Source organism: Mandrillus leucophaeus, unplaced genomic scaffold (assembly GCF_000951045.1).
Source record: "Mandrillus leucophaeus isolate KB7577 unplaced genomic scaffold, Mleu.le_1.0 Scaffold205, whole genome shotgun sequence".
NCBI lineage: Eukaryota > Metazoa > Chordata > Mammalia > Primates > Cercopithecidae > Mandrillus > Mandrillus leucophaeus.
The window spans coordinates 1285810-1305972 of record NW_012102088.1 but is presented as its reverse complement, the minus strand read 5'-3'; the positions used below and the strand labels follow the sequence as shown (position 1 = coordinate 1305972).

General features: G+C 53.7%; 3 protein-coding genes and 1 pseudogene across 7 annotated transcripts in view; 1 reads left to right on the top strand and 3 right to left on the bottom strand.

Annotated features, from left to right (window-relative positions):
• Positions 1–1230, bottom strand: part of ZNF135 (zinc finger protein 135) — a 15591-nt gene extending 14361 nt beyond the window's left edge. For 2 of the 4 annotated variants that reach the window (XM_011979722.1, XM_011979725.1), the window contains exon 1: positions 1162–1230. In XM_011979722.1, coding sequence (XP_011835112.1) covers positions 1162–1230 — 69 coding nt within the window. Of the gene's footprint in view, positions 1–474; positions 542–1161 lie in introns of all 4 variants that reach the window. The other 2 variants (XM_011979724.1, XM_011979723.1) reach the window with 2 other exon arrangements.
• The window catches only part of ZNF606 (zinc finger protein 606), a 73330-nt gene continuing 53239 nt past the window's right edge, over positions 73–20163 (top strand). Inside the window, exon 1 of the mRNA XM_011979728.1 lies at positions 73–167. The gene's annotated coding sequence lies outside the window, so the exon portion shown is untranslated. The remainder of the gene's footprint in view (positions 168–20163) is intronic.
• Positions 5560–20163, bottom strand: part of ZSCAN1 (zinc finger and SCAN domain containing 1) — a 22367-nt gene continuing 7763 nt past the window's right edge. Inside the window, exons 4-5 of the mRNA XM_011979726.1 lie at positions 7552–7690; positions 5560–6746 (exon numbers count right to left, since the gene is read on the bottom strand). Coding sequence (XP_011835116.1) covers positions 6124–6746; positions 7552–7690 — 762 coding nt within the window. The 3' untranslated portion in view covers positions 5560–6123. The remainder of the gene's footprint in view (positions 6747–7551; positions 7691–20163) is intronic.
• Positions 13392–15955, bottom strand: LOC105539434 (annotated as a pseudogene). The gene is made up of 2 exons (XR_001006044.1): positions 13917–15955; positions 13392–13576 (listed from the first exon to the last, which is right to left on the bottom strand). The product of XR_001006044.1 is annotated as an LETM1 and EF-hand domain-containing protein 1, mitochondrial-like (transcript).

Below are 20163 nucleotides of genomic sequence, written 5' to 3'. Positions count from 1 at the left end.
AAAAAAAAAAAAAAAAAAAAAAAGGCGAGTTCCGCCCCCTTGGCCTCCAAGCCGTCTGAGGAAGCGGCACTCGATGCGCCATCTTGGAGCGCAGAGCATGCGAAGGCCTTCAACTGCAGACTGCAGAGTCAGGGCACCTACAGTTGTCTGACATCACCCAGCCTCAGGTAGGCAACGACGGCCGCACAAACACAAAGCCCACTCAGACCGGGACCCGTGCCCGCTGACCGCCAGCGCAGCGTGGGCAGAGCAGAGGCTGCGGTTGGGGAGCCTGGCGGGGACTTCAGGAGGCCGGGCGTGCAGGCAGAGGCCGGGCACGAGCAGAGGCCGGGCACCAAGTAGGGGCCCGGCGCCAGGAGGAGGCTACGCGCGAGTAGGGACGGGGTGCAAAGAGGAGGCCGGGTGGGAGGAGGCCGCGCACGAGAAGGAAGCCGGGCACGAGGTGGAGAACACGCGCGAGGCCGAGATTCTCACCGGGTCTGTGGAGACGCGCAGCCCGGGGGTCATGCCCTGGCTTCTGGCAGGAACGGCTGGCCCTGCTCTGTGGGAAAGGGGAGGTGAGCAGCTGGGAGGCCGAGGCGGTGCTCAGGTCCCCGCGCCGCGGAACTGCGCCAGAGCCCGGCTCCGTGGAGAGCCCTCCAGGGCCCCGCGTCCCCGTTTAAGCGCCTGCTGTGTGTGGGGCGGCCCCCCGCGCGGGGAAGGGCCGCCTAGGCTTTTCCCGCCCGTCTGGGGGAAGCTGAGGGCCTGGCGGGTGCCGACACATGCCTGCTGCGCAGACTCTGGGCCTTAACGCTACAGTGACAAGGACCGGGGGGTTGCGGTCCCCTGGCCCTGGGCATTGTGCCTCACTTTCCCTCTTCTGTCAACAAGGGTGGCGGCCCAGCGCCCGGTGTAGGGCAGAAGTGGGGCCGGGGGCGAGGCGCGCGTTCCCTCAGCTGAGCGTTGGGCCCCGCCCTCCTCTCAGACCGGGGATACCTCCCAAATCCCGTCCCCGCCAGCCCCGAAACGGCCTTCCCCAGGCCCCGGGCAGCAAAACGGACTCCACACAGACGCGCGCTGCTGGGAACTCGCCCCGCCAGGGTCCCAGGAAGATCCCCGGACCCCTGCACCCGGCCCGGCCCAGCCTGGCCTCCCCTCCCCCACCTCGCCGGCCTAGCTCACCCGCCTGACGGCTAGACAAAGGCCGCGGCACCGGCGGCCGACACTGCGCCTGCGCGCGCCTGACTCCATTTCCCAGAGAGCCGCGCGCGCATTTCCGGCCGCGGGTCCCCACGTCGCTCTCGCCCTTGGCTTTGGCGGCCTCTCGGTGCTGCTGGAGCTGGGGTCACCGGGCCTGGTGAAACAGGGCGCGGGAGGTGCCTGGGCATCAACGCGGGATCGGGGCCACCTGGAACGCCGTGAGCTCCCGGCGCGACCACACGGGCTTTCGTGTTGGAAACTCCACCCTTAGCTTTATTGCTGCAAACAAAGCAGTGGTTTTTCAAAACATACTTCAAACCAAAGCATTCACCAAGATCGCACACACGGGAGTCTGCATTTTCCACACTGAGGCAGCCCTGGAGACTTCCTGCTGTATTTATTACATGGTTATAAGGAACATAATGTGCAAGACACTAACAATTATGACGACTTCGGACATTGCTAGGTAGTCAAAATTGTGCATTTGAACAGCAGTATAATATTCAAAGCTGGTGTGTTCTCGCGGACATGAAGTGAATTGTCATTTTTTGAACATTCACCAAAGCCTGCCAGGCGCTAGGCCCAGGTTCAGCAGCACACAGTAGCGAAGCCCCCATTCAAGCGGGCTTCGTTTCACCAGCATACATCACACGTGCATGGAGCAGCCAGGCGAGAGGAGCTGGGAAAGCCAGGGCTGAGCCTTGTGCTTTTGCCCTTTTAAGAGAGGACTGATTAATTCCAATCAGCCTGGGCTTAGGAACTGTATTTGAAGCTGCGGAAAAGTTTTTAAGACAGGGGCATTTTTTTTTCTTTGACTGAACTCTGAAAACAGCAGAGAACACAATACGAATTCTCATACCACACACAGACACTTGAAAAGATTTAGCTGGTTGACACATAAGTTAAGACTTTAAATGTCATAAGCCCTAAAACAGTGGCAATTATGAAGAGATATAATGGCTCAAAATCATAATGCACTGATGTAAACAAAGCAAAGGCAAGCTTCTTGGCTTTTAAGGGTGTCCTGTACGTTCCAAGAGCTGTAAAGCCCCACATTAGTGACCGTCACACTGAAAGCCAGCCTGCTTTTCACTCTACTGCAGTAAAGAGGCTTTCCATTGTACATAAAATGCCATTTTTCAGTTCTCTCACTCACAAACCCAAATGCCACAAAACATTTTGTGTGTCTATTTTTTTCTTTCACAAAATGTATACTCTTTTGTCCCCTGCCCCCACCCCACCTCCTCCACCCGTTTCCTTTTACTGGATCAAAAGGTATGAACACACAACTTATGGTGAAGTCTTTTTCCCAAGCGGTCTGATAGTCCTGGTGAGAAGCTGTCGGTGGTGCCACACTGAGCTTGCTCAGCCCTGATGGTGGCCAGGCGGCCCTGCCCAGCTCCCTCACACTTGCCCCTCTGTTTCCTTCCTCAGACCTTCTGATCCTCAGTTTTTCTCAGCCAGGTTTCTAAATCGTACATGCCAGCAGGGGCGGGCTCTTTCTACAGGGGCAGGTGCTGCTTGGCTCCAGCCAAGTGGGGTCTTGCAGACTGATAAGCCTAGCGTCCCAGGTCTGGATTTCTCAAAAGAACCCAGAGATCGTGATTTCTGTGTGAAATCTCTTGATTTTTAAAAGCTGGTAGGGATTTCAAAGGCTTTAATAACACTACCAGTCAAATAAGACGAGCTGGAGGCTACTCCGGTGCCGCCCTTGCTGTGGTCTGAACCTCCTGCTCTCTCATAACCACTGGCTGGGCCCTTCTCAGCTCCTTCTTGGCTTCCTGTCCGAATCTCCAAGCAGAGCATTGCTGGTTGCCTCTCTGTGTGGCCTGGGACAGGACCCCCCACCATGAGCAGGTGGGCTGCACATCAGTGCAGCTTCCAAGCAATCCTGCAATCACAGCATGGATAGCAGAACTGTGTCATGCTGTATGTTAATGTTTAAAAAGCTAATCTGTTCAACATATACATTTAAAATATACCGTGACAGTTACAGCTCCCTGGACATATTTCTCCCTTAAAAAAAAATTTTTTTTTGAGAGCTTCAAAACCTAGCAGTGTCCAGCCCTCCTCTGACCCAAGAGACCCTGGCTGCCAGGGAGAAAGGTGACCTGTGAGACTAGTCTTCCAGAGCATTAAGTGCCCAGGGCTGGGCTCACAGCTCCTGTGACAAGGGCTGGAGGACGGGAGACTGGGGCACATTATGATGGGGGTGTTGGGGTCTTTGGGGAGTGCTGGCAGAGGAAGGCACAGGGTGAGGGAGGCGTGCTGAGGTGCTGGGGCTCCCACAGCTGGGGTGAACCTAAAGAGAAGAGAGAGGCTAGCTTTGTGTCTCACTGCAGCTCAGGCAGGGTCTTGGGACTGGGCAAGTTGGGCGAAGAACACCACGTGGTGGCTTTCGAGAGTTGCGGCAGCTGCCACAACTGCTCCAGGATCCTGGGCCACGTCCTTGCTTCTGTCAGCTAAGGTGGAGTGCATGGGAGGGGCCCTCCAGGGGTGGCCCACCTCCCCTCAGAGGTTGAGGGAGGCTTCCCTGGCTGGAAACTGCAGCCCACAACAGTGTCTCAGTTATCTCCACAGGGACTTCCCCTCACTCATTGAGTCATCCCTTCACTCTGCAGGGCCTGCTGTATGCTGAGTGTGGTCAAGTGTGGCAGTGGAGACTGTTCTAGGCACAGGAGGAGGCCAAGGTGAGAGGCAGTGTGGAGTTAGGCAGAGACACAGTGAGTTAAGGACACCAGCCTCCACCATCCCAGTGCTGGGAGCTGTGGAGGCAGCAGGGCCACAAAAGACACGATGGAGCTGCCCTGCTGGGGTTTGTCTTTTCAGTGTCTGCATTTTAGAGGGACCCTGTTGGCTGCAGGATGGGGGTGGGGCAGAGGGAACGGGCTGGAGGCAGAGTTTGCTTAGAGGCAGCTGCAGGCATTCAAGAAATGGGGAGAGAGCCTGGGGCTGATGGTGCAGAGGAGAAAAGAGAACTGAGAGGGGTTGGGAGGTGGGTTCCCAGGGCAATCAAAAATCCTTCTGGGGCCTTGGAAGGTGGTGGTCCCTCTGAGGAGAGTGGGAACCCCAGAGCGGAGGCAGTTTGCATGTTTTTTGTTGTTTTTGCACAAGGGAAGATGACTTATTTGGACAAACTCAATTGGAGGACTGAGGGACACGAGATGGATGTCTGTGGGGCCAGCCCAGGTAGACTTGAGCCTGACTGATGCCCTGTGTTCAGTGGCACCCACTTTCTTGTGCAATTCTGGCACCAACAAACAGCTGTGATTGTGCCTCCAGCAGGTGGAGACCGAGATGGAAACTGCATGGAATGAGCCCCTGGCTCCCAACAAGTGGGGGCACTTGGGAGAGCTATCTCTACATATCCCATTGTGCGAGACGATCGATCTGCCCCTGAGAGAAGGCTCAGGGGGGCTTCCGAGAGTAATGGGCTGACTGCGGGGCCAAGACCCCACCCTCCATCCTGAGCTCGGTAGAAGCAGCTCCTCCTTTGCAGGATGAGAGAGAAGGCCCCAGGAGGGGAGCTGGAGCCCATCAGCAATTAAGGCATAGGATAGAGCCAGGAGCCCCCAGTGGGGACTGCAGGGAAAAGCTGGGGATCCCGGAGGGAGCCGGGGAAGCAAAGTCCAGAGGCCCGTTTGGGGGTGCTCCAGAAGGCAAGCGTGAGAAGGCAAGCGCGGCAGCGAGGATGAAGTGAAGGCAGCGGCCGGTCCGCGGGACCTGCACAGCCCGTGAGGGCCGTCGGGGACAGAGGCCGAGAGTGGGGGCAGATTGGTTGAGAATCAGCAGCAGGCGGATGTGACGTGGGTAGGTCCAAAGGCTTTTGAGTTAGAAGGCGACTTGGAAAAATGTCTGCCTGTGCAGATTCACAGTCAGCCCAACACTGTGTTTCAAAGTGAAGTTGGGAGGAGAAAAAGAAAAAGACAAAAACTTTTAAGGCTTGAAAGAGGACAAGTGTCCAGCAACAATGAGTTGGGGATGGGTGAGACGCTAAATCTGAGGCTGGCTCCCTGCTGTGACCTCACCACCTGCCCACCTCTGCTCCAGTCTAGCAGGAGAGGCGGCCCCACTCTTTGGAGACCATCTGGTTCTTCCTGGCAGACCAGAATGCCAGATTTTTATGGTTTAAACAAATGTTGGCATCCATCTCAAAAAAAAATCCTTCTGTAAGTCAAACAAAATATAGGCAGGTCAGTTTTGGTCAGGCCTAAAGACTGCGCCTGAAATCCTTAGAGACAGGAAGCAGATTCTGGTTGTCAGGGCAGGCGGAACGGCGAAGGCGTGCTGAGGCCTGTGGGCTCTCTTTCTGGGCGAGATGAAAATGTCTTTGGAGCTAAAGAGTGCTGGTAGTTGCACAGTGTTGTGAATGTGTTTAATGCCACTGAACTGTGCATTTTTAATGACTGAAATGGTAAATTTTATGTTTCCCAAAAAAGGAAAAAAAACAAAACCCTGTTTATCTGTTAGGTTCCAAGGGGGCTGAGCTGGCAGGAGGGCAGCCGGGGTCAGCTGTACCCTTCTCTGGAGTTGGAGCTGCCCAGGCCGGCTTCCGCCCTCATGGCCTCAGGGATATCCACAGTGAAATGAAAACCCAGCGGCAGAGTCTGCCCCTGAGTCAGGTGCTCACAGGGAGACCTGGACAAGGCTTCTGAAAGACGAGACACGAATGAAACTCCTCTTCAAGCCACTTGCAAAAAGCACAGTGTGCAGGACTGACCAGGTTTTGCTGTGGAACTGCTGCTTCTTGGCTGAGATCCTGGGAAGACATGCTCGGCTCTGGAGCAGGTGTCCAGGATCTTCTGAGAAGCAGCCTGTGTCCTTCAAGAGGAGTCCCATGGTGGCCAGGGGTTGGTGGGGCTGGGGGATGTCCCCCATCTTCTGGTGCCCATCGGTGCCCCCCAGGGACTCAGGGCCGGGTGGCCAAGGCCCGAGGCTGGCCATTCACATGTGGCCGTGGGCCGTGTGGAGTTTCTGATGGTCGATAAGGTGGACCATCCAGGGGAAGGCCTTCCCGCAGACGCTACACTGGAAGGGTCTCTTGGGGCTGCGAGGGGCCACTGAGCCTTGGGCTCCATCCCTGGGTGGGGCGGACTCCCGGGGGCCCTTGCTCCGGGGGACTTTCTTCCTGGGTGGCTCCAACAGGTGGATCTTGCCGTGCTCAGCAAGGACAGAGCTGTGCAGGAAGACCCTGCCACACTCGGGGCACGGAAAGGGCCCTTCCTCGCGATGGGTCTTCTGGTGCTCGATGAAGTGGGTGACCCAGGTGAAGACCATCCCGCAGTCGGCACACTGGAAGGGCCGCCCACCTCGGGTCCCACGCAGCGTTGCTGAGACTGCTGCAGCAGCCTCTTGGGTGCCACCTTTGGTGTGCTTGAGGGATGGCTGGTGGCGGACGCTCTGGTCAGTGTTCCTGTTTCTCCTTCGGGGACTGATTCTCTGAGCACTCGGACCCTTGAGGCTTGAGATCACAGCCCCTTCTGCACGCAGGTCTGAGGAGGGCCCTGCGAGAAGATCCTCAGGCTCGTCCCAGATACATGGCTTCAGAGACAGGCGGGCCCGGGACCCTGTGGAGGGCAAGGGAGACAGGTCACCTGTAGTGAGTGGATGGCTTTGGCATCTCCCTGTGCCCCCCAGGGGCGTGGAGGACCCCAATGACTGAGCCAAGTCTGGGCCCTTCTTCTGCTCAATATGTCCCCTGTGCCCTCTGTTCTGTCCTTTAAGATACAAGGGCACATGTGGCTGGGTGCAGTGGCTTACGCCTATAATCCCAGCACTTTGGCAGGCCGAGGAGGGTGGATCATGAGGTGACGAGTTCAAGACCAGCCTGCCCAACATGGTGAAACCCCATCTCTACTAAAATACAAAAATTAGCCGGGTGTGGCGGTGGGCACCTGTAATCCCAGCTACTCAGGAGGCTGAGGCAGGAGAATCGCTTGAATCCGGGAGGCAGAGGTTGCAGTGAGCCGAGATTGCACTACTGCACTCCAGCCTGGGCAACAGAGCAAGACTCCATCTCCAAAAAAAAAAAAAAGAAGGGCATGTGTTTTGGGAGCAGATCCCACAGCACTGGCCCCTTGTTCCTACCTGGCTGGCCTTCTGGGTAACCCTGTGCTCCAACACTGTCAGACTGTCTGCCTTGGCTGCTGTTCAGGTGGGGAGGCTGAGGCCCTTCTCGTGGGCTGAACGATGTATGTGGCAGTTCTAGGGGCCCCCGATCTCAGTCCCCACAGGAGGTGTGCATGGTTTCTGGGGGAAGTGTGGAGTTTACCACCGAAGCCCCCAACTCCACCCATTAACAAAGTCTGTGACTTTGGGTTGAGGTGCCAAACTCCATTTCCAACCCTTAATCCACGCAGGAGCCAGACTCACCCAGCAAGCCAGGGGCATGGGGCGCCTCGGCCTCCACCCTGGTGTGCAGACTCTGCAGGAGCTGGGTGGGCTCCAGCCACTCACTTTCCTCAGGGAGTGCCGGGGCTGCTGCTGCTGCATCCAGAATCAGCTCAGATGCCTGGAATGGCAAGCACAGGACTGTTCGGCAGCTGCCCCTCAGGAGCCGTCCTCCCCACCACCACGGAACAACAAAGGAACGGGCGTCATCCCCAAAGGCTGTCTCCCAGGGTGGTATGCGGTGGCGTGCCTGTTGTTCCCGTGCTTTGGGATGCTGATGCCGGAGGATTGCTTGAGGCCAGGAGTTTGGGACCAGCCTGGGCAACATAGCAAGACTCTGCTTATACAAAAAAATAAGTAACCACTCCCAAGGAGCTCTTACCAGGACCTGAGACATAATTCGAGGGGCCCCTGTACAAAATGGAAATGCAAGTCCCCTTGTTCAAAAATCGTTGATCATTTCAGGACGGTGACAACAGAGCATAAGATGGAGCCAGGGGACCCGTGCCACGGCTCAGGTCACTGTTACCCGCTGGGGGCTCCTAACTCCCATCCCCCAAGGCTGCACTGTCCTTGCCCACAAGCCCAGAGAAGGTGGGCGACTGCACAGACTTCACATCCCACCTGCGACCTATGACCTCTGAGGCACTTAACCCTGTCCCGCCCAAAGCGGGGATCACCACTTCCTGGGAGGAGACTGAGCTGTAGTTGAAGAGCAAGAATTCAAAACAGAGGGGCTTGGCTTGGTGTCCAGGCTCCAGCTCTGCTCGCTCTGTGACCCTGGCTGAGGAGCTTTAGCTCTCTGGGTTTCCAATGAGGATGTAGGTTCTACGTGCCCAGAGCCTGGTACCATCAAGGGCTCGGCAAACTGCAACAGGGTCGTGTCAAAGGAAAACACAGTGACACTTATCAATGCAAATCAAGTTGTTGGGGGAGGTATGTCGAGTCAAACAAAGCATGAGAAGAGAGACCAGGAGTCAAGCACGCACTGATAAGGTCTTGAGTGGGTCTTCGTTTTCTGCTGCCCCAACCCTGACTGGATGCACAGGGATCTCAGGAAGCTGTCCAAGATTCCCAACAGCTGGGCAGAACCGGAGTGGAGGGATTGCTGGGCTAGAGACAGAGGAGGGAGGGAGAGAGGGAGCTGGTGGCAGGAAGGGAGTTAAGGCACAAGAGTCTTCCTGCTCTCACATTGGGAGTATGTGGATGGTGTGTTTGGCTGGGCTGTTGATTTTTATTTATTATCAAATGCTAGTTTCGATTGTAAAACATGTTGAATTCTGAAATCGTCACCAGAGGAGCCATCATCTGCAAGAGTAAAGGCGGGACTCCCTTTTACGCCTCTTTCTGGTACCTGGCTGCTGGGGGCCACTATGGACAGTCAGCCTACTCCCTACTTCACCCACCTTGGTGTCTGTGACTAATCAAGGGCAGCAGAGGGGCTGCGTGGAGAGAAGAGTGGGTGGCCTGTGTGTGTGTGTGGAGACGGGCATGCTTAGTTCCCCTGACTCTCGGGAGGCATCTGAGGAGCTATCAGCACACTTGGGTCGGGCACAGAAACCAAGACATTCCTGGGGCCCTATCTGTACCTTCAAATGCAAACACATCCCCATAGCCCCAGTGAGCCACTGGCCACAGATCTGGGCTCTTATCCTTCCAGAGATGGACCCAGGTTTACTGTCTCAGGGATGACAGGTGGGGAGACTGGACAGGGGAGGGAGACGCAGTTACATCCTGGGAAAGTCCTAATGCAAACCAAGCAACCGAGAAAAAGAAAACAAGAATGAGGGTCCAGGCATGGTGGCTCACACCTGTAATTCCAGCACTTTGGGAGGCAGAAGCCGGCGGATCAAGAGGTCAGGATATCGAGACCATCTTGGCCAACATGGTGAAACCCATCTCTACTAAAAATACAAAAATTAGCTGACTGTGGTGACGCGCACCTGTAGTTCCAGCTACTTGGGAGGCTGAGGCAGGAGAATCACTTGAACCCAGGAGGCGGAGGTTGCAGTGAGCTGAGATCGCACCACTGCACTCCAGCCTGGTGACAGAGCGAGACTCCGTCTCAAACAAAACAAAAACGAGAATAAAGAAGAAATGTGAATGCCTGGCAACTTACTGTTTTTGAGGAATTATCTTAATGGCTCTATTTTATTTATCTAGAGACAGGGTCTCGCTCTGTCACCCAGGCTGGAGTGCAGTGGCGCGATGTCTGTCAGCTCACTGCAACCTCCACCCCCTGGGTTTAAGCGATTCTTGTGCCTCAGCCTCCCGAGTAGCTGGGACCACGGGCACATGCCACCACACCCAGCTAATTTTTGTATTTTTTGGTAGAGATGAGGCTTCACCATGTTGGCCAGCCTGCTCTTGAACTCCTGACCTCTAGTGATCCACCCACCTCAGCCTCCCAAAGTGCTGGGATTACAGGCGTGAACCACCGCACCCGGCCAGGAATTATCTTAATGGCTTTAGTTGGGGCAATGTTGCTGGGTTATTTTGGAAAAAAAAGAAAGGAAAGAGTGGAGCAACATCACCAAGACGGTGGAGTAGGAGATACCAACCTTCATTTCCCCCTCCCACTACCCACACACAAATCAACTACAGACAGATATTCACAAGCCAGAATAGCCCAGAACGCTCAAGGACCCATTGAAGATCTGCAGCAACACAGTGGAGTAAAACGAAAAAACTCGAGAATGTCCACATGAAAAAGTTCACTGGTGAGATAATGCATACCTGAGATGCCAGGAGAACACTGTGAACAAAGAAGAAAAGCAGAGGCCACGAGTGTCAGCTACACGGTGGGAACCACCAGGGACCCCAGCAGTTTGCTCTACAGAGGACACTGGCATCACTTACCACTGACAGAGGTTCCAACAGTCATTCCCGCCAGGGCCTTAGGGTGCTACACCCATGTGATCTAAGGGACCTTAGAGTGCTACCCCCAAAGGGCTTCAGGCAGCTACTCTTACAGGCTTCTGGCAGCTCCCCACATGAGGTGATGGCGTTTCAGTTAACAACAGACCACACACACCACCGTGGTCCCGTAAAATTATAATGACTGTCTTCCACCACCATTTGAAGTCCAACTCCATAGCATACACTGCTTCCTTACCCTGAGTGTGCACCAGCAGCCCCCTGCCTACAACTCCTCCAGGACCAGCAAAGACCTGAATGAGTACCGCAAGCAATACAGAGGAAATCACAGAGGGATCCAAGATCTGCAGGATGATGGTACAGTGTTACAAGCAAAAAGATCTGATGGTGTGTCTTGACTTAGGCTGGTTGCAGACTGCACAGTTAAAACAGTTACTGGAAGATCAAGGGGATTTGTATTTGTGCTTTTGGAAAATGCTAGTGCTGTTAAGGCCTTGGAATGGAAAGAACAGAAGCTGGATGGCAAATTGATAGGACCACCCCCCACCCCTGCCACAAAGAGCCAAAGCTTGAAAAGGGAAAGAACCCCCTGAAAGGTTTTTGTGGGTGGATTGAGCCCAGCTACTTCTGAAGAACTAACTAAAGAATATTTTGGAGGCTTTGGAGAGATTGAAATTTTAAAGGCCAGGCGCAGTGGCTCACACCTAGAATCCCACCACTTTGGGAGGCCAAGGCCGAGACTGGAGAATTGCTTGACACCAGGAGTTCAAGACCAGTGTAGGCAACATAGCTAAGTCCCATCTCTACAAAATTAGGAAATTACCAGGCACTGTGGCTCAAGCCTGTAATTCTAGCTGAGATGGGAGGATCACTTGAGCCTGGGCAGTCAAGGCTGTAGTGAGCTGTAACTGCACCACTACACCCCAGTCTGGGGAGATCCCATCTCAAAAAAAGGAAAAAAGGGCTGGCCTCAGTGGCTCATGCCATGATCCCGGCACTTTGGGAGGCCAAGGCAGGTGGATCACTTGAGGTCAGGAATTCGAGACCAGCCTGGCCAACGTAGTGAAACCCCGTCTCTACTAAAAGTACAAAAATTAGCCAGGTATGGTGGTGTTCGTCTGTGGGGCAGGAAAATCGTTTGAACCCAGGAGGTGGAGGTTGCAGTGAGCCGAGATCATGCCACTGCACTCCAGCCTGGGCGACAGAGCAAGACTCCATCTCAGAAAAAAAAAAAAAAAAAGAAAGAAAGTAACATGGTCTCACTCCATTGTCCAGCCTGGTCTCCAATTCCTGGGCTTGGGTTATCCTCTGGCCTTGGCCACCTCAAGCACTGGGATTACAGATGAAAACTTGGCTCAAACCACAGCATTTACACTTACCTACGTGCCCCAGGGCAGTTAGTATACTCATTAAGAAACACTTGCAGGGTTAAAGCTATAAAATGCCTATTCATCAATTTTTTTGAGAATTCATAAATATTAAGGATCTAAAACAAACTTCTTTCTCAAGTAATTGAAATCTGAAAGCCTTTGGAAGCCAACTGTCCCTGCACAAAGGTTTACAATTGAGAAATATCTCCTGTTCCTATTTTGTCAAGTTTCTTTACTGGCTGAACAAAAAGAAGCTTTGAGTAATGGAGAAGGCATCGTCTGAGCGCGACTGCTTTCCTGGCTGCCTGTGCTGTTCCTATGTCTTCCAAATCCTATGCTTGGAGGCCCCTGGAGGGACATTTTTGCCAGGAACCAACCTGACCTTAAAAAGATGAGTGTGAAACAGCCGGCTGGGCAGGAGGGTGGAGGTGGCCACAGGACACCGTCTGCCCATGCCCTGGCCAGCCCGACCATGCTGCCGAGTGCCGAGTGCGGGGAGGCCGCCCTATCCAGAGGGCACAGGGCAAACCCAAAGCACTGCAGGTGTTGTCATTGAAGCCCCAGGGGATGCCCTGTGCTGCATCTTCGTGCTTCAGTGACCAGCTTGCTTGTTAAAGGAGCCCAGGGGCCTGAGCCTGCAACACCACAGGGGTAAGAAGGGCATGCTGCTGTGGGTGCACTGGACTCAAACCTCGCATTAGAAGCTACAAAGAACCCCAAATGCGCTTCAGAGCCCCACCAACCCCTGAGCCAGGCTCATCCCTGACACAGCAAATCCACTGCAGCCCCTGTGGTGCACAGCCCAAGCACCACCCAAGGGAGTCTCATGGCCAGGGCTACGTCCAAGTCACGATGGCTCTCGGGGCAGGCAGACCAGCGTGGGAAAACTCTGTGCCAATCGACTTCTTAAAGAATTGGGGGAAAATAGAAAGTCAAGAAAGAGCTCTGATACACAAGGGAAACCGCATGTGAGAAGCGGCACTCCCAGCAGGGAGACATCACTCTCCAGAGGCCACAGAGATGGCAGATACCTCTGTCTCCACAGTGACCCAGATCCAACTGAAAGCGTTCAGGAAGACAGGTCTATTGATGCTGAAATCTAGAAATCAAGGTCCACAGGTGAATGGAGGCATCTTCAGCCCTGAGGAGACCAGGCTGTGTCTCCTGACACCTCTGAGGGTGGGCACAGCAGCCAGCTCTGTGTGGGCAGAGCCCACATGGTCCTTATTCCCCTCCCTGGGGACAGGGCAGCACAGTCAGATGCTGAGACGTGAGGCTACACACAGGGGGGCGTCTTCCTGCCTTGGCCTGGCCCGGCCGCCTCTAGAGCCAGGAGGCCGTAGCAGCCATACCACAGTGGATCCAGACATGATTCTGTGGAGGGGTTCTAGGATTCCAGACAGATTCAATCTCCGTGGAATGATGAAAATGAAAGTTTACTTGATTTTGGAAGTCTCTGACTTATTCCAGCCAAAGTATCAGATGAGCCACTAAGAATCACCACAAAGCAATCGTTCTCATGGCCCTCGCCAGGGCAGCGGCTCAGCAAGAGGACAGGTGCCCAGGCCGGTGGCTCTAGCTCTTCACCTCTGCGACTTCCTTCTCCACCTTCTCCTTGGCTTTCTCCTTCTCCACCTTCTCTTTTTCCAGTGTTGCTACAATCTCGGCCACCTGGCTGGTGCAGACGTGAACATCTTCTTTATCCACCAGCTCAATCACCTTGACAAGGTGGTTGAAGTCGACCTTGCCATCCTTATTTCCTTTTCTTTTCTTTCTTTCTTTTTTTCTTTCTTTCTTTTTTTTTTTTTTTTTTTTTTTGAGACGTTGTCTTGCTCTGTTACCCAGGCTGGAGTGCAGTGGCGTGATCTCAGCTCACTGAAAGCTCCACCTCCCGGGTTCACACCATTTCCTGCCTCAGCCTCCCGAGTAGCTGGGAGTACAGGCGCCCACCAGCACGCCTGGTTAATTTTTTGTATTTTCAGTAGAGATGGGGTTTCACCGTGTTAGTTAGGATTGTCTCCATCTCCTGACCTCGTGATGCACCCGCCTCGGCCTCCCAAATTGCTGGGATTACAGGCATGAGCCACCATGCCTGGCTGCCATCCTTATTTTCATCCAGTGCTGTGGCCAGGCTGGTGAGCTTGCTTTCGGGAATGTGCTTGACTTGCTTCAAGGCATTGATGAGCTAGGCAACACTGATGACATTCTCCCCCGTGGGCACGCCCTTGGCTGGGGCCAACTTGCTGGCCTGCTGGTCCATCTCCAGCTGCGAGATCAAGCTGTTGATCTGCCCGTCATCTGCTGCACCCTTTTTGTCAGTCTCTTGCTGGCTTTAGATTCTTCCATGTATTTTTCTTCGCCAGTCTTTGAAAGTTCCTTCTTGACCTCCTTCAAGTCCTCGCTGTAGTTCTGCATGTCCTCCTTCAGCTGCTCCAGCTCCTCCTCCTCCTTGGTGAGTGACTTCTGTTCCTGCAGCTTAGAGCAGGCATCCCTGAGAATGTTGATTTCCTCCTTAGTGATCTCTTCCTCCTTCAAGCCCTCCAGCATGGGGGCAGTGTCCTTCAGGATCTCTGACTGCAGGACTGTGTCAGGCACTTCTGGCTGTGGCTGGACCCCTGGCCTTTGGGGAGCGGCTTCCACATGTTTGGGCTCAACATCCTTCGCCGCTTGGAGTGCTTCTGCAGCTTCCTCTCACGGTGCTCCTGCTGGATGGCCACCTCCTCCTGCAGTGTGGCCTCCAGCTTAGCCTTGTTGTCCACCTGCTCGCCCTCCACCTCGGCCACTTTCACCTGCGCTTCCTTTGCCACAATCTCTGGGAGGGTCTGCAGTGTGGACTTGAGTTGGTCGGCTGGTGAGAGGGTGTCCGGGAGGTACATGGTCAGGGACAGGATGAGCAGCGATGTAGGGATCTCCTGATGCAGGTACAGGTCCAGCCACTGCTTCAGCTGACCCCTCAGCTGGTTTTCCGTGACGCCCAGGGCCCACATGCCTCGTGCCTGACATGCCACCTGCAGCTCCTTGACGTTCAGGCTGTCGACCCCTTCCTCAGCAATCAGCTTGTCCTCTGCCTTTATGGAGTGCAGCCGCATGGTGAGCTGGAAGCGCAGGAAGCTGTAGCTGGAGCAGCTTGCAAAGGGCCACCAGCTGCAGCTGTATCAGGTTGTCCAGGGTCAGCTCATTCTCAAATAATTTGGAAAAACGCATGATTTTCTCATTGCTGGGGCTCTCCCCCGTCTCCCGGATCTTCTGGAAAAACAAAAAACAAAAACAATTCTTTGGTGGCGCTGCCCTTGGCTGCCTTGTTCTTCAAGGCCATCTCAATGGTGTCCTGGAGGAACTTGGCCAGCTCCAGCTTGACCCAAAGCTCCTTCTTCAGCCTCTCCTCCTCGGTGAACTGAGTCTCAGATGTGGATGGCAACATATTGGGGAAGAGTTTTACAGCAACAGGCAGCAGAAACTCCACAAACAGCACCACTGCTAACACGCACCAGGTGGAAGAGATGGGCGCAGATCAGGAGGAACTGCCTGCCTGCCCGCGGGTCAGGGTGTGACCCTTGAGGATGCGCCGGAGCATGCGTGCCGCCATCTTGGTGTCGATCTTAGCAGGCGGAAGCCATGGTGGTAGTGCCTCAGCTCGCCCAGCACCCTCTGCCCCCAGGATCACCACCACCTCTGCGGGGGCGCCGTACAGCAGGCCGCCTTCCCCCACCTTCTTGTTCTTGTCCTTCAAGGACTTGAGGGACTTCACTACTATTGAGTCATCGCCAACAGGGCGCGAAGAGTGCCATCCGCACACAGGAAGGCACCGAGGCCCCGGGACCACAGAACCCACAGAGGTGGGGTCCATGGCGCTCTCCACGCCGTGCGAAGGCACTCGGGCCTCAGAGCGCAACAGCTGAGGTGATCGCCTCTGAAGGACGGATACACAGGATGGATGCGAGTACAGCAGCCAAATGGAACTTTCAGGCAGCTCCTCAACCCTAGGATGTTGGCACAGCTGAGATGAGCTGGATCCTCCCGACTACCCCGCGGGGCGGTGACCTGAGGCGGCGGCGGGAGGCGGGCGGGCCCCGGCCCGGCAGCTCCTCAGTAAGATGGACGCCATGCCTGCGCTGGCTCCTCCTCCTCCTCCGCGGCGGGCGCGAACGGTTGACGGCGGCGGTTGGCCTCCGACGGGAGGCGCACAGCTCCGATGTTTTTGTGTTTTCAAAAAAGGTATAATCCTTCTTCCGCTTCTTTCAAACAAAGCTTTTGTTTCTGCTGCCTCCAGAGCATAACCTTTCTGTGGGATAATGATGTATCATTTGTTTCTTTTAAAATGACACAGTGTTTTTGTTTTTGAGACGGAGTTTCGCTCTTGTTGCTCAGGCTGGAGTACAATGGCGCGATCTCGGCTCACTGCAGCCTCTGCCTCCTGGGTTCAAGCGATTCTCCTGCCTCAGCCTCCCGAGTAGCTGGGATTACAGGCGTGCACCACCATGACCAGCTATTTTTTGTATTTTTAGTAGAGACAGGGTTTCACCATATTGGTCAGAATGGTCTTGAATGCCTCACCTCCTGTGATCCGCCCACCTCAGCCTCCCAAAGTGATGGGATTACAAGCATGAGCCACCGCGCCTGGCTTGTTTATGTTTTAATATGTTGTTATAAGAGAAAGTTTTTCAGGCTAGGCACAGTGGCTCACACCTGTAATTCAAGCACTTTGGGTGGCTGAGGAAGGAGGCCAGGAGTTTGAAGCCAGGCTGGGTAACATAGTGAAATCCCATCTACACAAAAACTAAAAAAAAATTTTAAATATATAAAAATTAGCCGGTGTGGTAATGTGTGCCTATGTTCCCAGCTACTCAGAAGACTCAGATGGGAAGATCGCTTGAGCCCAGGAGGTTGAGGTTGCAGTGAGCCCTGATCATGCCACTGCACTCCAACCTGGGTGACAGAATGAGATTCTGTCTCAGAAAGAAAAAAAAATGTAAAGCAAAAACTTACAGTTAGATAAATTATATTGAAGAAGAAAATATATTTGTCAGTTTAGTAGCCTCAGTGCGCCATGTTTATACAGTCCACAGCATAATTTCCCAGGCCTTCACATTCACTCACCACTCAGACTCACCCAGAGCAACTTCCAGTCTCACAAGCTCCCTTCCTGGCAAGTGCTTTATACAAGTGTACCATTTGTCTTCTATTTTGTATTTTTACTGTATCTTTTCTATGTTTAAATACACAACATTGTGTTACCGTCACCACAGTATTCAGTGCAGGTCGGTAGCCTAGGAGCCATGGGCTGTGCCGTCTAGGTGTGTGAGTGCCCTCTGCGATGTATGCATGGTGACGAAACTGCCTAAGGAAGCAATTCTCAAAAGGCGTCCTGATGCTTCGGCGGTTGTACATGCTCAGCGATCGCCAGTTGTGCCCACTCCACAGTGCCTTCTGGCGAGCCGGGCTGCCCCACGCAGAGCGGCTCCACCTCTGCCTCATCTGTGCTCCCACTCTCCAATACCCGGCGGCTTCAAAAGCAGAGGTACCTCAGGCAGTGTTAGCTTCCTGGCAGCGGGAATGCCTGGGCTGGCGCGCATCAGCACCATCAATGCCCCTTCCCAGAGCTGCTGTCGCTCCACGCAGGTGCCAGGCCTCAGCCCTAAGGCCCCTCCCTCCACAAGTGCCGCTCACTCAGGGACGCTGGGGCACCCTGCTGCGGCTGAGCCCCACAGCCAAACCCAGCGCCAACAGGGATCCTCTCAGCAGCCTTCCCCACCTACGACCACCCAAAAAGAGAGTCCTTTGAGTTGCTGTGTAGTGAGGGGATGGCCTCTGAGCGCAGCTGTGGTTTCTACGTGGAGTCTGGGATGGGAGAGGGAGTCAGATAGCACATCTGCCTGCAGAAGCTGAGGAAACCCGTGGCCGACAACTGTAGTCTACCCAGGTTATATGCCTCCGTTAGATGCAGAAGAGAGACCACAGGCCCACGAAACTTTGTTTTGGTGCAGGAGAGGGGTTCTCATGATGATCTTTAAATTTATTTTAGGGCCAGGCCTGGTGGCTCGCGCCTGTAATACCAGCACTTTGGGAGGCCAAGGCAGGCAGATCATGAGGTCAGGAGATCCAGACCATCCTGGCTAACATGGTGAAACCCTGTCTCTACTAAAAATACAAAAAAATTAGCCGGGCGTGGTGGTGGGCACCTGTAGTCCCAGCTACTCGGGAGGCTGAGGCAGGAGAATGACGTGAACCCAAGAGGCAGAGCTTGCAGTGTCCCAAGATCAGGCCACTACAATCCAGCGTGGGCAGCAGAGCCAGACTCCGTCTCAAAAAAAAGAAAAAAAATTGATTTTAAAGTTAAATGGAAAAAACGAACATAAAGACTACTCCAGCCTGGAATATATTGATCTTTATACCAGTGTGGTCATAAAATATATAACTAAAAAAATTTTTTTCTTGAGACAGAGCCACCCTGAAGAGCCCGTGTCCCAGCAGCGGGGTCACGCTGGCAAGTGTTGGGTGGCTTGTGCAGCTGCCCCACAGCAGGGAGGCTCTCTGGGGCCGCAGAGATCTGCCGGGAATGACAATAGAGTGACTAGTCTAAGGACACTGAGGTTACCAACACTGGGTACCCAGGGTTCCTCCCAACTGCCTGATGCCAACACATCTTCATACTTAGGGACTCAGGCTGGCTTGCCTCAGGCTGGTGTCAGACACAGGAACACAGTAGGTGGCCCCAGCAGCAGTGCTCACCTCTGACCCTGACTTCCCCCAGGTGGCGTAGGCGGTGCAGTCTCAGCCTCCCTTGGGTGCCCTCTGGAACCTCTGACACCATCCCTGTCCCCCTAAATGAGCCCTTCTCTGCTCTATACTCTTGAGAAGGTGACCATATAGTATCTGAAAAATGGGTATGCCTCACATTCACTGTAGCTTGGCCTATATTTCCCATAGTCATCATCTCCATTGCTGTATTGGGCATTTTTTTTCTTTTTTGTTTTTGAGACAGGGTCTTGCTCTGTCGCCCAGGTTGGAGTGCAACAGCGCGATCTCGGCTCACTGCAGCCTCCACCTCCCAGGTTCCAGTGATTTTCCTGCCTCAGCCTCCTGGGTAGCTGGGATCAAAGGTATGAGCCACCATGCCTGGCTAATTTTTGTATTTTTACTAGAGATGGGGTTTGGGCATGTTGCCAGGCTGGTCTCGAACTCCTGACCTCAGGTGGTCCGCCTGCCTTGGCATCCCAAAGTTCTGGGAATACAGGCGTGAGGCCCCACGCCTGGCCAGGCATAGATATTCTGACACAATAAACAATAAATTAAAATTTGGCCAGGCCTGGTGGCTAATACCTGTAATCTCAATACTTCAGGAAGCTGAGGTGGGCAAATCACTTGAGCTCAGAAGTTTGAGCTCAGTCTGGGCAACATAGAGAGACCTCGTCTCTAAAAAATATGAAAAATGTAAACAGGCATGGTGGCATGTCCCTATAGTCCCAGCTACTTGGGAGGCTGAGGTGGAAGGATCACTTGAGCCTGGGAGGTCGAGGCTGCAGGGAGCCATGATTGGGCCACTGCACTTCAGCCTGGGCGACAGAGTCAGATCGTGTCTCAAAATAATAACGATGACAAATAAAAATTAAAATAAGTCTTTGCCACTTAAAAATTAGCCAGATATGATGGGACTTCATGAACTCCCCGGTAAAGTAGTTCATATTGTAAAAAATAAAGTAAGGCTGGGTGCGGTGGCTCACGCCTGTAATCCCAGCACTTTGGGAGGCCGAGGCAGGCGGATCACAAGGTCAGGAGTTCAAGACCACCCTGGCCAACATGGTGAAACCCTCTTCTCTACTAAAAATACAAAAATTAGCTGGGCATGGTGGCATGTGCCTGTAATCCCAGCTCTTCGGGAGGCTGAGGCAGGAGAATTGCTTGAACCAGGACCTGAGAGGCGGAGACTGCAGTGAGCCGAGGTCGGACCACTGCACTCCAACCTGGGCTACAGGGCAAGACTCCATCTCAAAAAAAAAAAAATAAAGTAGAGGTGCAGACTTTCCTCTGCATCTAATTAGAAATAAATAGTAACTTCTCTTAGGAAGCAAAATTTATTAAAAGACCTGTGCTAACATTCTTAAATATCTGCTAGCTGTAATAAAAAAATCAATGTACTTTATCTTCTTAGCTCCCACAATTTAGCCTAAATATCTGCCCTGGCATGCTTATATTGGTCTAAGCAAGCATTAGGTTATAGCTTATTTCTCTTCCTTATTTGAAGGTGTTTTTACTTTTCTCAGCATTCCACAAGTTCTTCCTCCTTCCTTTGTTCTCCTCTGCCTTTGCCTCTTTTAAAAAGTTCTTTTTTTTTTTTTTTTTTTTTTTT